Source organism: Anabrus simplex, chromosome 2 (genome assembly GCF_040414725.1).
Source record: "Anabrus simplex isolate iqAnaSimp1 chromosome 2, ASM4041472v1, whole genome shotgun sequence".
Classification (NCBI taxonomy): domain Eukaryota; kingdom Metazoa; phylum Arthropoda; class Insecta; order Orthoptera; family Tettigoniidae; genus Anabrus; species Anabrus simplex.
This window is the reverse complement of record NC_090266.1, coordinates 624984495-625006552: the sequence shown is the minus strand read 5'-3', so window position 1 is coordinate 625006552 and position 22058 is coordinate 624984495. Positions and strand designations below refer to the sequence as shown.

General features: G+C 39.9%; 1 protein-coding gene across 1 annotated transcript in view; it reads right to left on the bottom strand.

Moving 5' to 3' along the window:
• Efr (ER GDP-fucose transporter) overlaps positions 1 to 22058 on the bottom strand; it is a 196781-nt gene that overhangs the window by 131690 nt on the left and 43033 nt on the right. Inside the window, exon 4 of the mRNA XM_067141049.2 lies at positions 16091 to 16222. Within this exon, the coding sequence (XP_066997150.1) occupies positions 16091 to 16222 (132 nt within the window). The remainder of the gene's footprint in view (positions 1 to 16090; positions 16223 to 22058) is intronic.

Sequence of the window (22058 nt, the reverse complement as noted above, 5' to 3'; positions counted from 1 at the left end):
CTTCCCTTGCTCCCTTTATGATGTCATCCCCTATCACCATTACGAACAGTAAAAGTGTCCATACACTCCCTTGTTTTAGCCCATTGTCAATTCCAAACCGCTGTCTTCGCACACCTGTAATAGTAATCACCAGGGGTAGAAAAAATGAGAAATAATTCAGTAGCCAGCCCCCTTTTATCAGGAGCCAGCACATATTTTGCAAGAAAAAATTATAAAAACCACAGGTTAGACTAGGATGAAGCTACATATTGTTTTTGAAATGTGTCCTTAAGTAGTATAGTCTATCAATTCATATAAGAATGGAATAGAAACAATTTATATTTTAAGAAATACTAACCCAAAAAGTCACCAGTCACCTTCAAGGTCAGTATCTTTTGAAATTACACTACATGTGCCTGTCTGATATCCCACCAAAATACCAACGATCAAAACATTTTGTTGCATCAAAGTCCTTTATAGATGGTCCGTTCAAAGATACCATCATGAGATCACCAAGTTCTTCACAGCAAGTTTGGTTCGCTTTGTGTTTATTGATATTCATTGTACTGAACCCTTGTTCACATGATGAGATTGATACAGGAATTGTTGCCACTATACCAAAGAGCTTTCCTAAAATCAGAAAAATAACCAAGCTCGATAGCTGCAATCGCTTAAGTGCGGCCAGTGTCCAGTATTCGGGAGATAGTGGGTTCGAACCCCACTGTCGGCAGCCCTGAAGATGGTTTTCTGTGCTTTCCCATTTTCACACCAGGTACATGCTGGGGCTGTACCTTAATTAAGGCCACAGCCGCTTCCTTCCCACTCCTAGCCCCTTCCTGTCGCCATAAGACCTATCTGTGTCGGTGCGACATAAAGCAACTTGCAAAAAAAAAGAATAAGAAATCGTCCTTTCACATTCGGTGATTTTTCAAGTAGATCATTCAGTGGAAGACCTTTTCCGACTACTTTGAACTCGTACCATTCACTCAATATGTCTTCTACGTTGTTTTCCTCAATTTGAAAGTGTTTTGAAAAATGAGTGACAAGAAGCTGTATTTTACTGTTGCCATAATTTTCCAATTGTATTCCTGATGGCTAGGAATGTGTCTCAAAAACACCAGTGGCACTTTTAATATCCTCATTTTGAAGAAATATGTCTTTCAAAAAGTTAATCCCACTTGCCAAAACAAGTTCCTTGTCGCTCGTGAAATTCCTACCCAACACACCTGATAACTGTATTCCACTGAAATCTCCTGAAAGTGTTGTAGCAGAAATAAACTTTTCTTCCAATGGGCCCTTAGTGTTCTGAAATTGCTGCTATTAATTTATTGCATTATTTACATGCGCTCTTATCTGACTTAAAATCAGATCATGCCTCTGAAATACAAGTGAAAATCTTTTGAATATACTCAGAGAGTTGTATATGAAGTGAATTGTGATGAAAAATATGAAGTCCTTGATTTTCTTTAGAAGACCCTTAGCCACGATACCCTCTTCACCTTTCCTTTCATAAATATTCCCTATATGCACCACTACACATTCCCAGTTTTGACAACTGCACGCAAAGCATTTAATTTGCTTGCTACCCTTCTGACTTGGTGTAAGTATTGCAATTTAGGTATTTCACATTCCAGCAACTCCCTAATTTTCTTCAGTTCACTAAGTCGTTTTGGTGAATGTCGATAAAACTTATATAGTTTCCTGAGTGTAGAATCAATTTCATCAATGATTTTAAGTTTCACATTTTTCAGTGACTGAAGAACGATGAGTTGGAGTTGATGTGCAACACAATGAACGTTTACCGAGTTCTACATTTTTTCAGATATTTTTATTACCGAACCATTACGGACACCAATCACACATGGTGCTCCATCAGTCCCTATACCTATCAATTTTGTACCCGTGAAGAGTTCTCCAAGCCCTAAATGAAGCAATTCTGTTTCTAGAGCATCCACATAACAATCACTTGTTGCATCCTCCAATGACACAATAGGAAGAAATGTCTCCTTCACCTTATTTTCTTTTTAAAAACGATGTAAAGTATCAGCTCCTCATCATCAGATTTATATGTTGCTCCATCGAGTAAGATACTGACATATGAACTTTCCTTAATTTCACATATCAAATCTTCACGAAGATCTGAGGCAATGTATGAAATAAATTTTCTGCATTGTTTATCATTGACATACTTCTCTGAATCATGTTATGAAAATTTTAAAAAATGCTTCTATTACGCAGATAAATATGATATGTCCATTTTATCTGGCAGAAGAATGAATATCCAGATATTTTTCATGATATTTTCTGGTTTTCCTGTGAATTATCGAATTCCCTGACATTTCCCTGAGTGTAGTAATAACAGTTAGCCGACCATCTGCAGAAATCACTAGTAGAGTACAGAATGGAGCACAGTTTTATCATCTTGTGAGGAAACTACTTTGGGATACGAAAGTTCCATTAAGATCAAAATTAATACTCTACAGGAGCTTCTTTGTACCAGTTACCAAATACTTACATCCAAACCAACAGAAATATCAGCAAACTACAAGTAGTGGAAATGAAGTTCTTAAGAACTATGGTTCAGAAAACAAGGAGGGACAAAATAAGAAACAAGATATGCCATCTTGCCCAAGTGAAAAATCCCTTAGCTTTTTGTTGTTTGTTGTTTACAGGGGACTAACATCTACGGTCATCAGCCCAAAACCCGTTAGTGAGATCTGCTAGTTGCTTTACATCGCACCGACACATATAGGTCTTATGGCGACGATGGGACAGGGAAGGGCTTGGAGTGGGAAGGAAGCGGCCGTGGCCTTAATTAAGGTACACCCAGCATTTGCCTGGTGTGAAAATGGAAAACCATGGAAAACCATTTTCAGGGGTTCGAACCTACTATCTCCCGAATACTGGATACTGGCCGCACTTAAGCGACTGCAGCTATGAAGCTCGGTAGTGAGATCTGTGTTGAAACCAGGTTGAAATGGTAGGGTCATCTCAAAAGAATGGACCCATAATGAACAGCTAGAGTGCGTTTTGGAAAGAAACTCCAAGGAAAAGATCAAGAGGTTGGCCAAAGTAAAAATGGATCGATCAGATTAGAAATGATCTAGAAGGACGAGGTCTGGATTTGCAGATTATGGAAGAAGACATCTACATGGACATAAATAAATGGAGAGTGCTCATTCACCTCATCCTGGAAACTGGAGCTGGTTCAAGATGATGATGATGATGATTATGATAGCCTAATTTAGGTAGGTAGGTTTTTTTCTTTTAGGTGGTCTAGGGGTAGCTTGCCTGCCTCCCATCCGGAGGCCCCAGGTTTGATGCCCGACCAGGTCAGGCATTTTTACATGGATGTGAGGGCTGGTTCTAAGTCCACTCAGCCTACGCGATTACATTTCATTGTGGAGCTATCTGACAGCCTAGAGAGCCAGGAATAACAACCGAGAGGATTCATTACACCGAACATGCGTTAGCTCACAATCTGCAGGCCTTCGGGCTGAGCAGTGGTCATTTGGTAGGCCAAGGCCCATTAGGGTTGTAGTTTGGTTTATGAGTTTTGTAAGATTATAATTATATAAATTATATTTCATTATTCTGAAGTTTAGCCAAACTTTTGACGATTTTAATTCATTCCCGGATTTTCTGTTTTCGAGTATTGTACTTTTCTTTTCCATGGTCACTCCAAAAGCGGAGAATCAAAGTTTCATTTTATTAACACCTAGGTACTCTCCCCGTTAATGTGAGAGCATAATTGCATGGAGAAGAGTTTGTTGTATGAAACTCAGATTTTATCCTGTCAGGCGGAATGTATTAACTGATAGGAAGGCGATGAGTACAGCCTTGACTAAGTAGCGTGCAGCCAGGTGCATATTGGTCCGCATGTGGCGATGATTGTGTTGTTCTTATTTGGCTTATAGTGGCATATGGCTTTTAGTGCCAGGAGTGTCTGAAGACATGTTCGGCTCGCCAGGTGCAGGTTTTTTGATTTGACTCCCATAGGCGATCTGCGCGTCGTGATGAGGATGAAATGATTATGAAGACAACACACACACCCAGCCCCCATGTCAGCGAAATTAACCACTGATGGTTAAAATTCCTGACCCTGCCGGGAATCGAACCCAGGACCCCTGTGACCAAAGGCCAGCACGCTAACCATTTAGCCATGGAGCCGGACTGGCCTATAGTGAGGGGAGAGCCTTAGCACATGACCAAAGGAGGAGCAACTCAAGGCTAACCAGGACACTGCGAGTGAAATCTTGAACGTTCTACTGAGCAAATGATGACCCAATAATCGCCAAGATAGGAACTGTGACATCCAGCACATCACACCTCATGGGATATGAAGCAATACAAGCAGACTGCAATCAGTTTCGCGCTTCCCTTAATTTGTGAACCAGCAAAGACGAGTTAAGTACACTTAAGAAAATGGAAATTGCAACACCATGAAGGCATTGGTCGTTTGTGTTGATTCTCAAGATATGGAACGATGCCATGTAGGTATGTAAACGATCAAAGTTTCAGACCCATTGGATTGTTGCTACAGGTCTCCCCACGTGATTGGTCGCGGAGGAATCAACTCCAGTATACGGACTCTGGTGTAGCGTAGTTGACTTGCAGTCTGTGCAGTGAAGTGTTCCCCGTCAAACATGCCTCGACGACAGATAAGAGTGCGCTATCAACAACTGTCGCCGTTTGAGAGGGCTCGAATAATTGGGCTGTGTGAGGCTGGATTATCGCCAAGGACTGTCGCTGCACGTGTTGGCTGACAGGCATCTACGGTACAACGTGTATGGCAGCAGTGGTCAAATGAAGGTACCCACACTCATAGACCTGGCACAGGCCCAGCGCGACAGACAACTGTGAGAGAGGATCGCTGCATCATTCGGATGGCTCGGATGGAACCCCATACAACAGCAGCGCAAATTCGAGCAGCTGTGGCACCCCACGTTACATAACAAACAGTTGGTAATCACCTGAGTGCAGCTGGCTTACGAGCCCGTGTCCCTGCAGAAGGTGTTCCAATGACCCCACAACAGCGACGTGTAAGGCTGGCATGGTGTCGAGAAAGATTGACGTGGGTCGACGAATGGCATAGGGTCATCTTTAGTGATGAATCGCGCTTCTGTCTTGCCCGCAGTGATCGCCGGAATCATGTGCACTGACGTACCGGGGAGAGGGGCCGCCCAGATTTTATTGTCGAGAGGCACACAGGGCCAACACCAAGTATTATGGTCTGGGGAGCTATTGGCTTTAATGTGAAATCATAATTAGTGCTTGTTGAGGGCACTATGACTGCTCAACAGTACGTTGATAGGGTACTCAATCCAGTGGTTGCCCCTATGATGGCAAACATTGCTAATGGGATGTTTCAGCAGGACAATGCCCGGGTTCACACTGCACGCATCTCCAGAGAAGCTCTCTATGACATCACAACCTTAGAATGGCCCGCCAGATCCCCGGACCTCAGTCCTATTGAGCACGTGTGACATAATGGGTCGACAACTGGCCAACCGTCCTCAGCCACTCACAACTCTGGAACTACTGACCCGTGCAGTGCAGCAAACATGGGCCACAATTCCTGAGGAAGCGATCCAGGGCCTTATTGACTCCATGCCTTGACAAATTCATCAATGTATTGCAGCTCGTGGTGGGCACATCCTGTATTGATTGTTGTCCAAACTTGCGGTCAGAGGGACCTGAAAGTGTAATCATGAAATCAAAACCGAACACTCGTCCTGCATGTTCAATTGCAGCAATGTAACACCACTCCTTCTGGGTGTTGCAATTTCCATTTTCTTCAGTGTATTTTCCACGCTGCTCGATAAGATGTTGAGTAATCTGGTTGGACCATATTTTAATGAGTTGTGTTAGTTTCAGCTTGTGAAGAGGACATTTACTGGTGCAAGAGGACAGCATTCAATGGAACTACAGGGCATCCTTACGACAGCTTCCAGTGGAAATATTCAACATTGCAGAGGCCTCCAATGAAGGGCTTTTCTGTTACAATGAACTGCTGAATGAAGATGCAGCCACGACTCTAGAGGTAGATCATCCGGAGAAACAGACAACCAGACATGAGAATTAACGTCTTCTGTTAAATTTAAGTAACATTTGTAAATTTCACCTTTCCGGAGAATACATGATCTCTCTTCTAATAGTAATATTTTCTTATTATTTAGAGATATTTATAGTTTTCTTTCCACTTCAAACTTTATTTAGGAAATGTGAGATTTGTGTATGACTGGGGTAGTCTTGAACTGAACAGTGTGGTAGTTGAAATCATCTATTTCAATGTTCAACGTTGTGGATTAAAAATAATGTAACTAAAAATCAATGACCTCTTCGATAATTAATTAATTTAATCACATTTTGTCAGGTGTGATGCAAGAATTTTCACAGACTAACATGTGGAATACAAGGGTAACCCCAAAAATAAGGTCTCCGATTTGTTTATAAATACAGAAATCTGTTCGTGTGGCTGTTGGTCACAATATTGTGAAGAGTATTTGCCGTGCTCGCATATAAACATGCGCACGCCGCGCTGAGGCCATTAAGAATAGAACTCCCATTGGATGTTACCGCCAAGTTCATGGATGTCAAAAATGTTCATAAGTGGTGTAGTGTTTGCAGCCGGTCGGACTGAAATTCACGATGAATAAAGGAGCGGGAGAAAGTCAATTTCCGTCGAGACAGTCGTGAAGGTTGAGCAAATCATGTGTGAAGATCGGCGGATCACCCTGGATGATCTCTGCACTATGGTTCCTAAGGTTTCCCGAAGCGCTGCTCACAGAATTTTAACAGAAAAGTTGAAATACCGGAAGGTGTGCGCAAGATGGGTGCCAGCACCGACGACAAGGTGAAAGATGAGGTTCATAACTTCCTGAACGGAATGGTGGCGAACTGGTATGACATGGGCATACAAAAACTGTCACAGCGTCTACAAAAATGTATCGACTGAAATGGGGATTATGTAAAAATAGCTATGTAAATGTTCAAGCTGTAAAATGATGTAAACCATTGTAGAAATAAACAAGTATATGTATTTATAAAAAATAGGAGACCTTATTTTTGGGATTACCTTCGTAAAACAATCTTCTTACTGGATTCTTATGAGGCAATATTACATCTTGTCATGATCTTGCCTTTCATTATTTTACTTGGCTAATTTTAGGAGCATAATAATTACATAAGTTAACCTTAATTGACGCACTAGGTTAAATAATGACAATAAACAATGCTCAGTTTTTACATAAGATAATGTGAATATTTTGCTGGAGCCGACCATTCAACCAAGGAATCAGACAATCTAAATCAAATATAAATAACAAAATTAGTGATAATGAGCACCACCTGAAAAATTCTTACAGAAATAAATAACTAGATTGAAAATGAAAGAACCCTTTCTACCAAAGCAAGGGTCATAATAGTCTGACGAGGATCCAAATTTGCTTCCTTATCTTACCGGACACTTTTTTAATCTCTGAAAATGAATCTGGGTAGCACGTCAGGTTTTCACTCCAGCAATAAGAAAAATTAACCATTAGTTTAACTATATGGGGTTCAAACCTACTATCTCCCGAATGCAAGCTCACAGCTCCGCGCCCCTAACCCGCACAGCCAACTCACTTGGTAATTGAGAAATAAGAACAATTAGATATAATGTGATAATTTTATTGGATACGTGATTGCTGATGTCTTCCAGCTTCCTAGTAAAGTTTGTTTTGAAAGGGACACTGTCTGTAATTTATTTGCCACTTATTTTCATTGAATGATTCTGCAATCTTTATTGTACAATTTTTGGTTAACTCACCATCATTTAATGTTTTTTTATCTTTCGGTAAGTTGGCAAGTAAGAAGCCAGCAAAGATACTTCTCCTTGTTTAGATTCGTTTGATAAAATGGCTTTCTGAAGGAAGTTTCTTCTTAAACTGATCCGACATATTTTCTTCTGGTTGAAGAGAATGATTTTCAAAATTTTCTTTATGGTTTGTCATATAGTGTCCCTTCTTCAAAACTGCTAGCACTTGAAGATGCATTAAGCACTGTGGTTTGTAGCTGTTATTCAATATTAAAAATAAAATTTAAAAAAGAAAACTGTCACGTTCTTGCTTGGATTTGAATACTGTTTTCACTATCAACCTTTCCCAACATACTGTTAAACATATTGTATCACTTACGAAACTAGAGTTCTGCACATCCTTGTGTTATGTTTTAAGTACGCACTAACAACTGAGATACACTAGTGTCCAAAAGTTAAGCATAAGCCCCTAATTCCCTCAGTCGTATTTGCCTTGTTATAGTGTGCGGAATGTAGCCTTGTGGTGAACGTGACAACATAATGGCACAATGATGCCATTTGGACCCCATTTTGCAGGGTAGAATACTCGGCCGCCTGGAAGCAGGCCAGACACAGACCAAAGTCATAGTATCCTTGAATGTGCCACAAAGTGTAATTTCCAGGCTTTGGAGACAATTTTGAGACACAGGAGATGTTAGTCATAGGCCAGTAACAGTCGACCAAGGGTGACCATCCCACAGCAGAACCGATATCTGGCCTTAACCACCCGACGAAATCGGAGTGCACCTGCAAGACAATTGTCGGCGGAGCTTGCAGCCGTCTCAGGGGTTGCCGTTTCCCGGCAAACTGTGTACCAGAGGCTCAGAACAGCAGAGCTGTTTGCCCGACATCCAACGGAGTGCGTCCCGCTCACTCCAGCACAGAGACAGTCACGTTTATTGTGGAGCCGTCAACATCGAAACTGGACCATGAATGAATGGAGGCATGTGCTCTTCACAGATGAATCCCGCTTCAGTATGCAGAATGATTCCCGTCGCACATTAATCTGGAGAGAACTGAGTAGCTGATACAACCACAGGAACCAATATAATAATAATGTTATTTGCTTTACGACCCACTAACTACTTTTACGGTTTTTGGAGATGCCGAGGTGCCGGAATTTCGTCCTGCAGGAGTTCTTTTACGTGCCAGTAATCTAACAACACAAGGCTGATGTATTTGAGCACCTTCAAATACCACTGGACTGAGCCAGGATTGAACCTGCCAAGTTGGGGTCAGAAGGCCAGCGCCTCAACCGTCTGAGCCACTCAACCCGGCCCTACCAACCACAGGAACATCGTGGAACGGGACCAGTATATATGTATATTATTTCGTGTGGCTATTTCTAGCAGAGTACAGCCCTTGTAAGGCAGACCCTCCGATGAGGGTGGGCAACATCTGCCATGTGTAGGTAACTGCATGTTATTGTGGTGGAGGATAGTGTTATGTGTCGTGTATGAGATGCAGGGATGTTGGAAACAGCACAAACACCCAGCCCCCGGGCCATTGGAATGAACCAATGGAGGTTAAAATCCCCGACCCCGCCGGTAATCAAACCCGGGACCCTCTGAATCGAAGGCCAGTAAGCTGACCATTCAGCCAACGAGTCGGACACGGGACCAGTATGGTGGTGGTGGCATCATGGTGTGGGGCGGCATCATGTTGAATAGCCGAACAGTCCTGCACATCTTCATGGGTGGTCCAAGGAACTACTTGTTAACTCTCGGAGATACAAGGATGAGGTACCGAGACCACACGTTCAATTCTTCAGAGGTGCGGTCGGTCCAGACTTCCTCTTAATGGGCAATAATGCCCGACTGAACCGCGCTGCTCTGTTGGATGAATTTCTGGCTGGGGAAGACATTCATTGCATGGACTGGCCAGCGAGGTCTGTGGATCTGAATCCTATAGAACATGCCTGGGATGCATTGGGGAAGCGAATTGCATCCCGTCAGCCTCCAAGACCTTCACATTGCCATTTTGTAGGAATGGGATCGACTGCCACAAGAGCTCTTGGACCATCTGATAGAGAGTATGCCATGTCGCTGCGAAGCATGTGTGTCCGTTAGGGGTAACCATACACCCTATTAACAGCATATTTTGTTGTGGAAGACATTGCCAGGTTTTGTTAGTTGTTGTCGAAGGTGTACCTTAGCTATCATAACCTTTCCGACACTGTTTTTTTTTTTTTTTTTTTTTTTTTGGACAAGTTGAGTGACATATGGTGTGTGATTCAGCTTCCGTTTGTTCAGCAATCCGTCTGACATTTCTATCAGGCGGTATGGCCTCGTTTAGTGATTATGTTTAACTTCTGGACACTAGTGTATATTGCTCCTACCTACAATTACCAACCTACCCTTCACAAAAGCAAGAATGTTCAGGAACAGTAAACACCCGATTCTCTAAGACACAGCGTGAAGGGAGTTATCATTGTGCCGTAAATCTGTCCTGAACTGAATTTTCTGTTCAGTGCCATCATCACAGTTAAAGTTGGGGATGCCTGATTTGCTCTTCCTAGAACTTCAAGAGATGTCCACTATTGTAAGACTGGTTAAGCTTTAAAATATCCTACAAGTGAGAATGTATATAGTCTACTGCAAAACAACTAAACTTGTGAAGCGTTCCAGTAAAAGCTAAATACAGCTGAAATGGGTAAAGGCGTCCCTCTCTGGAGCGTTTCTCTAGTTATTATGATATTATTCCAAAGGCCCAGTCCATGTCCTATTAAATATATGCTAAAGAAAAATGGATACCATATTTACGTAACTCCTTAGTACGTTCATAACTCCCGCCATAAGGAATTTAAATTAGTGTGCCCAGCCCCGTTGTACTCACAACACGTCAGCGGAAACTGGCTCAGGTGAGGATGTGGTAGAAAATGTAATTTCATGGCCCTGGACTACGTAGCGTGGTGGCGTGTCAGACTACAGCTACAGGGAGCGTCAGTCCTAAACCAGTCTATGCTATGGTAGTTCGGATCATGCAATAGTAGTTCATCTGACGTTCAAAAGTGAATTGTGTAACAACATACGTAAATTAGGCCTACTGTACTTGCATACACAGCTGACATGTTGGTGTTTAATTTTGTGTTTGTATGTGAATTGCTCAGAGAACTGATGGTAGGTGGACTGCCAGAAATGGTAAGCATGAAAGGGGACTTAAGACCGGAAATCTTCCGACGTATCAAACTAGGATGGCAAGCCTACAGAAGAAAATTTTCAATCTCTAAATCAAACATGCCAACCCACTTAAAGAAGATAGTTTTTGACCAGTGTGTTCTCCCTGTACTGACTTATGGTTGTGAAACCTGGACATTGAGCGAGTTTGTTAAGGAAAAAACTCCGAACAGCCGAAAGAACTACGGAATGGTTTATGCTAGGCTTCATGAAGAAAGACAGGAAGAGAGCAGATTACATCAGGTCAGTCACAAAGGTCAGCGACATTTTAGAAAGGGTGGCTACCCTAAAATGGCAGTGGGCAGGCCATGTTGCTCGGAGAACTGATGGTAGGTGGACAAAGCTTGTGCTTGAGTGGAGTCCGAAAGATCATCTGAGACCGAAGGGAAGACCACCTGACAGAAGGGATAAAGACATCCGGAAGATTACTGGGATCAATTGGCAGAACACCGCTCAAGACCGTCCCAGATGGAGAGATCTCATGAAAACCTACCTTGCTTCAGACTTAAAGAGGCCACATCGCAAAAATGATTGAATATGGCTGATAGTGATAGTGAAGTGAATTGTGTAACAACATACATAAATTAGGCCTACTGTACTTACATATAGTGGTTTGTAGAATGTTCAGTTATGGGGAAGAAGGTAGATAGTTTACAAATGATGAAAAATTAAAGTTTATAGAGAAAGTGGATGCTAATCCACACATAAAATGCATGCAAATCACCCTGATTTTTGACATTCCTATGGCAACTTTAAGCACAATTGTAAGCAAAGGAAATAACAACATTGAGGATGCTTGTCTGGCAGGAGGAATCAGTCAAAAGAAATGTGTTCATAAAAGCCAGTTTCCAGATTTAGAACATGTTCTGGTGAAACTGTTTAAACAAGCTCGGACTACGAATATTCCTACTGACAGGCCAAAGCATCTCATTTAACTGCCAAAATGGGATTATGTAACTCCAAAGCAACTAATGGATGGCTTGAAGTTTAAAAAAAAAAAAAAAAAAAAAAAAAGAAATAAACTTTCATACAAATTCGTACACTGGGACGCTGCCAGTGTCGATACTGTTCAGACGATACAACATTGCCGGAAATCTTAAAGGACTATAGCCCTGATGATGTTTATAAGAGATGAAGCGGGGTTATTTTTCCATCTTCTTCCTGATAAAACCTATGCATTCAAGGATGAGAAATGTCATGGAGGTAAACTCAGTGAAGAGAGAATGACAGTGCTATTATGTTACAAGTGTACTATGGAGAAATCGCCACCGTTCATAGTAGGGAACTGAAAGAATCCCAACAGTTTTAACAATGTACGTACCTCTCCATGCCCGTACACGGCAATTACCTATGCTTAGACAAAATCATAAATTTTTTAGAACTTCTTGCGATCATGTTACGCCAGAATGGAAGTGCGGCAGAGGAAAATCCTACTGTTCATTGACCGATGTGATGTGCACACAATTGACGCATCTTATTTGAGAAATGTACATGTAGAGTTTCTTCCCATGTACTGTACAAGGCATCTCACACCCAGGGTATAATCCAGTGCATGAAGCAGAAATATACAAAGGCGCTATGCAGAAGTTGGCTTTCCTGGAAATGGCTTCACATAAAATCTCAGTGTGGAATGCCATGCATTTCTTAAAATCTGCTTGGGAATTTGTAAACGTGACCACAATTCAAAACTATTTCCACAAAACAGGCTTTTTTTTTCGTTCAGCCACTGATAACATTTCAAAGGAAATATTGGAAAGTACTGATCATATGGATGAAGAATGTAGCCAGCTTAGGACAGATGAAGAAGAGGTGAATTTTGGCACATATGTTGAATGTGAAGAAAATGTGCAGACAGTAGACAAAATTCATCAAGACCTGATGACTGCTGAAGACAGTAAAAAGCAAGAATCCAAGAATGAAAATGAAATTGGTGAGATTTGCGCAGTCGTAACAATGTACTGAACAATGGTAGAAGCTATGGACATAGTGCGATTTTATGTGTCAAGTTGTGTCGTGCATGACGGTAATTAATTACATTATCAAACTCAATACTCTTTTCATTTGGAACAAAAGAAGAATCAGTCTACTTTAGACATGTTTCTTAGGCTACATCTACAGTAGGAAGTTCTTGCAGCAATTTGCTTGCACAGGGCAACTTGCTGCACCACTTGCAAGTTTAAATTCCCCAGCACACTGACTTGGAGCGGTCAGCAATATCGTGGACAAGCTGGCAGCCAGTCGCATGCAAGCAGTGTGAAGGACATTTCGTGAGCTTCCGCAAGTTACTTACACTGATAGAATCCAAACCTATTTCGTGCAAGTGGAAGGCGCAAGTTGTTTCTGTGTATACTGTAATTTAATTTGGGAAACGTAACTACATTCATGCAATTACCACACATGTGCTCCAATTTATTTTGTAGAAATGGAGGAAACACTTGAATGGTCCAGGAAGGACACTAGTGAACTGATACCAAAAAATCGAGAGCTTCCCAGAAATTTGGAATGTTCACAGCAGTGAATTCAGACAGAAGTAAGAAATCCAATGTTTTTAGCACAATTGCAGAGGACTTTAACAAGTCACCGAAGGAAATACTGGGAAAATGGCACAACTTGAAAACACAAGTTTTCCCAGGAAGTGAAGAAACTTGCAAAATTAAGAAGTAGCTCCTCAGGGATACCGGTCAAGTCTTGGTGGCTGTATTTCTCAGCGAAGAAATTCGTAGAGAGTAGCGTAACAACTACTTTGGATAGAGTATGTTCCTTAAGCCCATTTGTTTTTTTGTTTTTTTGATCTGAGAGCAAGTTGTAGATCCTTTATTCCCTATTACAGAATATTTATTACTGTAGTTGCTTGTTGAGTTGTCAAAATACTGTGCATTGGATTTTGGATTGTGATTTTATGAAATTTTACACCTGTCTTATTTCGGAGATGAAGTGAGTTTTGTTAAGGTAGGTCCCTAATTTTGTTAATGTTTTAACTACCCACGTAATGTGGCGGCATTTTGATGGGACTTTTCATAAGCCGCTTGACCGAAACAGCAGCTGACTTTCCGGATGAGGAAAATGCTGGGTACCGGGCGTTGGAACATTTTAGGCCTAGAAAGAGAATTAGCATTATATGGCATAAAAGGAGCCCACATGCAACGAAAGTAAAGTTGCCAAAAAGGAGAAAATTTAAATAGTTGAATTAGAATATGAAATAATATTTTCTAGCAGTATTTTACCAAACAGATTTGTAGCTATTTCTTGTCTACCACGGGTACTGACTGGACAGGCCCATTTATAACAAGTTTGATCTCTAGGAGAAAATCACACACAACTGGCAGGTAGCACATTTCCACTTCGTTCTGATCTATTATGGGCTAAACATCATTAAGGGGAGAGATAAACCGTTCACCAGTCTAAATTTTATGATTTTTCACATTTAATATTAACTACCATCGCATTCATCGCACAATCACAAATTTAAAGAAATGTTACCCATTTGTCATCAGTGCACTGTAAATTTTGTTGGCATAATTTGCGCAGTCGGGCAGCATTTTTACAATAACTGCCTAACTAACCCCATGGCACTACAGCCTTGAGGGTCTTGGCCTACCAAGCGACCGCTGCTCAGCCTGAAGGCCTGCAGATTACGAGGTGTCGTGTGGTCAGCACGGCAAATCCTCTCAGCCGTTATTCTTGGCTTTCTAGACCAGGGCCGCTATCTCACTGTCAGTTAGCTCCTCAATTCTAATCATGTAGGCTGAGTGGACCTTGAACCAGCCCTCAGATCCAGGGAAAAATCCCTGGCCTGGCCAGGAATCGAACCCGGGGCTTCCGGGTAAGAGGCAGGCACGCTACCCCTACACCACGGGGCTGGCACCATAACTACCCCAATTATTTATTCATATGATTCTTGTTCCTTATTCATAAGAATTAAAGAATTAAGAGCGCTGCAGCACATCTCATCTGACTGTATGTAACAACTTTGGTTGACTAGCACTGCAAGCACATGTAAACAGTATCTGCAAGTTAATGCTGCAAGTTGCTTGTGAAAAACTTGTACAAGAAACTTGCTTAGTTTTCTTGTATGAAATGTAAACCGAGTAGCAAGTGCTTGCAAGAATTTGCAGCAATAACTTGTACAAGTTACTTGCTAGTATAAACCTAGCTTTACATGAAAGTGATGATTTGCAAGTTACTCTGTGTATTTTTAACCATATGTTTCTTTATTCTTTCTTTATTCAGATTCTTGACAATTTTTGTGCATTTTAAAATTTGTATGCAAATACTGACATGTATAGGTCACATTTCTAAGAACATTTTGCCTTGGTGTTTTACTAGGTTGGTATTCTTATAATGTATAATTTATTAATTTCATTAATTATGATTGTAAACACATGTTTCTTTGTTTTTATCATAGTTATTTTTCCTTGATATTTAACAACATAAATGTTTTTTTTGTTTTTTTTTTGTTTTTAGCAAGTTTCCTCTTTATGACCATTTTTTTTTTGTCCCCACAAAAATGTCCTAACTAGTTTTGGCTATACTTTGTCGATACAACGATCAATATGCTAGAATATGTTGAGTTATAGTAACTATTAGTCAAGTGAGAGTGATCAGTATTTATCCTGATAACAGCAATCAGAAACCAAAACACAAAAATAAAAACAAATTAGAAATCCCAAACATACACAAGTAATGGATTAAGAAAAATAAGCCTCAGTCTCCCTGCAGCCATAATATATCATTTCATAACAACAGATCAAGAATGTAACCGGTGATATTACTTGAACTGAACTACAGTGAGCTTTCCATAACATTCTGTACCACAGTAGCTTGTGCTGAGTGTGAATTAAGACTATTTTCATCAACTGTTGTGAAAAATCGGTAAAACAAAACATTTAATACATTAAGGTATTAATTAACTTGTTTAGAGCTTTGCCTCACATTATGGTACAGTAATCAACAACAAAGTCATTCATTGTTAATGTCATGGAGGACGTACAGTTGGCAGCACTTCGAGTAGAATCAGTACAAGAATAGTCAATAAAACATTGTACCATGGTAGCAATAGTGTACATGCATATTTATAAAGATATCCAAAAATACTCACCACTTCTTTGCCAGAAACAACAGTGCATGTAACAATGCCAGCTGTTATCATCAAAACTGACAAGTATTTTGAAGGTGTATACCTCTTCTTCAGGATAATTACACCCATGACCATATTAGCAATCAGAGAACCCTGAAAGGCAAGACACTTCTTAGAAAACATATTGTTAATACATTCTTTGATAATTAAAACTAGTTTAAATATACCACGCTGTTTGGAAATTGACAATTTTTGAGATGCCACACTCACCTTATACATAATGTTAGATTAAAAGTCTGTATTAATGCATGTTGAAAGGCAAATCACTGAGCAATCAATATGCTAGGATATGTTGTACTATAGATACCATATTAGTCAAGTAAGAGTGGTCAGTATTACCCCTTATAACTACCAAATTACTTATCAAGATAGATACACATTATAAAACATGAGTGTCTTGGATTCAGTTCAAACCAATGCACGTATAGCAGACACTAAGTTCATACTACACAAAGTGTTAACATATAAATTAAGCATCCTGGGCCCATATTGATAGGATTTATTCTTCTTTCCTGCATACGGGGAATCTACTCCTAAAATTCTGCCCCGTATCTTTGTTAAACCTTGTACAGATGGACCTATATGTATACATAAACGCAGGCCTTTGGGCTGAGCAGTGTTCGCTTCGTAGGTCAAGTCCCTTCGGGGCTGTTGCGCCATGGGGTTTGGTGGGTTTCTTTTTATGTGTATAAATATGAACTTCTCATTTGCACGAGTATCGTGTCTGGCCAATAAATCACCAACTTTCCTGGTCAATGCATATGTACACCCTTAATTGCCATTGCAGTAGTCTGCTTCTTAGCATGCACACTGTAATTAATTCTTTGAAGTATGTGATATTTTCTGTTTCTGTGAAGTTCAGGTTCTGCAATGGTTTACTGTCCGGATCAGAGATGGGTGACAGTACTTATAAATATTATTGATAGGACTATCAACAGAGGTTTAGGTATCACAAACAATATTGGCAGTATAGATAGTTACATTTTTATTCATCTGATTGCATACTGAAATAATTTGATTAAATAATCATCAACTAGAACACACAGTAATGAAATATTATAATATCCACTCTTTACTGCAGGAATTAGGACTTCTAAAAAAAAATGACCATTCCTGATAGGATAAATTGTCTATTAAAATAAATATCTCCTCTTTCCTTGGACTGCAGGCAGTTTTACTTTTCTAAAATTACGTTTCCAACTTTGGAGAACAGTCTTTCTGTAGAAACTCAGTGAATACTGATACTTCTTGGCTAAATTGGTCAACTGTTGGTGGAGAAAGAATCACTCCAGAACTTCAGAGGATTTTCTTAAAGATATAGTGATTGTAAATACCACAGAAATTGCAGCATCAACCAGCAACTATTGTCACGTGCCTTGGCCAGGCTTAATGAGGCTCAGTACTCTTTGCTGTGGGGGTTTTCTTTCTCTTTTTTTTCTTTCTTTCTTTTAGTGGAAGCCATTTCTTTTCAGTTTCGACTTAGTTCAACTATGACGTTCTACAGTCTGTTGAAAACTGTTAATTAAATGGTATCTTCTTCAGGTATAATCTGTTATTATAGGGTGTCCATCAAATTCAGATTTTAAAATTCCCTGACATTTTCCGGTTTTCCAGACACAAAAACCAATGTTTTTTCCTGACACACAATGACTAAAAAATAAAATAAGAAATTAAGTTTCCAACTATGACAGTAATTTTGAGATATATTTTGAAATATGTGCATATTAAATTTCAAAACTCGAAGTTGAAATTAGTTAAATTCAATTCATTTTAAGATAAAAACTGAGTACCATTGCTGATTCAGTGGGGAAATTTCTGCATCTATAGCCACCAAAGACTGTTGAGCTTCTGCCATCACGTTCCCCTTCTTTTCTTCTAATTATTTCAGAAACAATGCAGCCTTTCTCTTCTTTTTTGCAAGGCATCTTCAATTTCCAATGCTCCACATTTCTCCTTTAGATTTTGAACATACAATGCATGAACATTCCTTGCATCATGGAACATGTTCTTATTAATGAAGACTTTTTCAACTCAAGTGAGGTTTGAAATAGCATCATATATTTGTTTATGTTCTACAAGGGCTTCTTGTAGCATTGCAGCAAGTTCTCTACAATAATTTCTTATTTACAGAAAAACCGCATTAAAGTGAAGCATTTCCCAGAAATGAAGTCAACTATTCAGTTTTCAAATTTATTGTTGGCAAAACAGTGCAGAGCCAAAAGTGATCTAACCTTTCATGTTTTGAAGACAAAGAATTCACTACTTCTTTGAAGGTATTATTCTCAAAAACAGAAGTAAATTCCCTTTGTACATGATCGCCTTCATTACATGATATCATTTGTTTTCAACAAATACATTTAAAGCCATGGTTAGCCGTTTGCTGCTTAGAAGTAGTGGTTGCTTGGCTATTCTTAGATCAAAACAACAGTTTATATGCCAGAGGTGACTGTTCCAACAACTTCTTGAACAAACCTACCATTCCTCTTTTAGATAATGTGTACAAGGCACTAATATATCTCTATCATTTAATCCAGGAGTGCCACAAAGTGCCTCTCTAGCAGCATAACCTTTATCAAATTTAGAGGCAGGCAGGCAGAAGATTTTCTTTACTGTCTAAATTAACCACTGAAGACTCGCACAGGGTAAATTTTTGCCAAGAAGAACAAAGACGGTGTGTTTCTTGGTGGGGTTCTCTTTTTCACAAGTTTGAGAACTCACCTACTTCCAAGTGCACTTGTCCAGCACTTGTCTTATTGTGACTCATTTCTCTCCATCAGTTCAGCTGTGATAGTTGTTTTATACCATTGTTGCTATGTATGGAAAGTTATTACCCTGCATGCGCCTGTCTACTACCAGTGATTGTACTTCTCGTTCATTGTGTATTGTCGAATAATGTAATATAAAAAATGCACAGAGGATGAGGACTGATGGATCAAGAAATTGAGGCTTGTTTTGATGCATCACATGATGAAGTTGCTGGTGGAGCTATGTCTTCATCAGAAGAGAAATGTGTACAAGACAGTGATCATGACAAACTCGATACTGTACTCGATAGGGAGATGAACCAAGGACTGATAATCAAGTGGACGCACATTTCATTGTCTGGGAGCGAGCACGTGGGATCTCGAAGTTTGAAACACCAACCACGGGGGGGGGGGGGGGGCAAAAGTGTATTTCCCCTCAAGAAGAGCTAGGGAATCCCTGGATGAAAATAAGGGAGAAGTTATCCCCACCACAAGGTATTTGTAAGGGGGAGAGGTAAAGTTTTTTTCAACGTAATCTTGGAACCATTTTTAAAACAGCTTGGCCAACTTTGTTTTCTACATTAAAGGAATTAACGATTTTAATAATACTGCACTGTACAATGTTTCAAAAGAGCTGTTCGTGATTTGTGAATTTATTTAGAGTGTGCGACATCCTTTATGGTGTTAATCTTCTGTTAAAAGGAATATTTGATTACATAACAGTGGAAAGTTTCAGAGGCCATGTGTTAAATGTCTTCACACCCACTTGACAGGGGGAACCCCATAAGTGAGCTGAAAATTGAAGATAGTTATTTATTCATTACAGGGGATTCTAGGATCGGATTTCATCTGGGTGAGACTTAATCATAACATAAGATCACTGGTCACCTGATTATCGCACTATTGCGCCTCTAATACATAGAGAATAGGGTGTATAGGAAATCTGAGAGGGGGAAACTTCTCAGCTAAATTTGGAGAGCGTCATCCCTAGGCAGTCCATGTTTTTGTCTCGTGAGAAACAGACGTGTGAAAGTCTCGCGTAACAGAGCCCTTTGTAGTTGAAATTTTATTTTAAAGAACAATAGTTAATGTCTTAAACAATTAGTGTATGAGAAAAAGTGATATTGGTGATATATGAAAGTACGTATTCGGGTTATTTGGTCATAATTCAGAGCACGAATTCAAAATAATAATATTATTATCGTCGTGACCATATCACTCAAAACAAAGACTGATGATAATGTTTGTTGTTTAAAGGGACCTAACAGCTAGGTCATCAGTCCCTAATGGTAAGAGGTGAACGAAACAAAAATTAACAAAATTTATCCCCTGACTATAATCTAAATCGAATGATGATGATGAAAAAATGAAAGTGAAACAAAAACAATCAGTGGATCCAATTCACATAGCCTAAATTACTGGAATGATGCATTATTATCTAAAGGAGTCCAAAATCCAGGTCGCCGGCCTCTCATAATGGTACTAAACACAGGTAACGTACTCACGGTGTTTCTCTAATGGTGGTACTAATCACAGGAAAAGCAGACCTACCGTATGTCGCACACAAGGGTATTACTCACTGGTAACACAAACCCATGGTGTTTTGCATATAAGGGTACTACTCATAAGCAATGCAGACCAATGGTGCTCCGCACAGTGGGATTAATCACGGGCACTGGTATTCCCGTGGTGTCCCTCACTAAGTGGAACTAATCACAGTCAACGTATACTCATGGCGTTGCTCACATAGCGCTACTAATCATAGGCAGGTGTAGTTTCCCATTGCTTTCAGCCGTGTAGCATGCTAAGCCATGCTGAGTATTATTACAAGGTCATATCATTCAATCATCTAGACTGCCGCCCTTGCAACTTCCGAAAAGCTGCTACTCCCCTTTCGATGAACCATTTGTTAGTCTCGTCTCTCAACAGATACCCATCCGATATGGTTGCACCTGTGGCTCATCTATCTGCTTCATCGGGACGCGCAAGCAAGGTCACGTGGTTCGCAGGATATTATAGTTAGTTACCAAAATTAACAGTCTCGAATTTAGAACCTTGCGCTGCAAATTTTGCTTTCCTGCTGTCAATTGTTTTCTGTAGTATTCATTTACATTAAATTTCTTCATTAATCTAGCATTATTTTTGTAACTTAAATGATATGCAAATTAATTAAAAGTTAAATACTCATAACCTGGATTAGTTTTCTATGTATATATTTTATTTCTAAATAATTTTTGTCTGAGATCTTTCTCAAAGGTCCCACATCGTCTGCGCACTGACAATATATACACCATCAACTGTCACCGAACCTCAATGGACTTCACTGTACAGCACTATGCACGAAGCCACTCCAGTCAACAATTCTGCCTCAATGTTAATCATCCTCATCAGATTTAGGAGCTCAATTTCTCAACCCAGCAAAGTGTGATATAAGAAACTCTCTATGTTTTTATCTAGCTAAGGAAGCTTTGCCCATCATCATCTGAGAAGAATCTGGTTTTCAAACTGCACTTCAGCTCTAACTAAAGTAAAGTTTTATACCTTCTGAAACTAGTGAACATTTATGGAAATTATTTGGGAAGAATATAACATAAAGACCATTATTCCTTCAACCATATTTTGTAACAAAGTGCTAAAAAAGGATTAACAGTGTCTTTTCTCAGGATAATTTTCGTTAGAAAAAATGGAAACGAACTGAATCATTAAATCTCTAATCTTACTACTTCTACGCTTCATTTTTTTAAAACCCTTAACTGAAACTGGTGCTTCGATGAGTTAAATTTTATGGACTTATCAAGTAAATAATAGACTTGACCTAGGTGTCATTTCACAGTTGAACTTGTTGTTTAAACAACAATGTGTAAACAGCACATAACCGTTCCCCTTTCAGAAAGCATTTTCTCTTATGAATGTTTTAACATAACATGATCTGCATTCTCATTTTCACTTGGAAAATTTTTTTTGGTTATTATCAAGTTTGTTAGCCGGCCCCGTGGTGTAGGGAGGCCCTGGGTTAGATTCCCGGCCAGGTCAGGGATTTTTACCTGGACCTGAGGGCTGGTTCGAGGTCCACTCAGCCTACATGATTAGAATTGAGGAGCTATCTGACGATCTAGAAAGCCAAGAATAATGGCCGAGGGTATTCGTCATGCTGACCACATGACACCTCGTAATCTGCAGGCCTT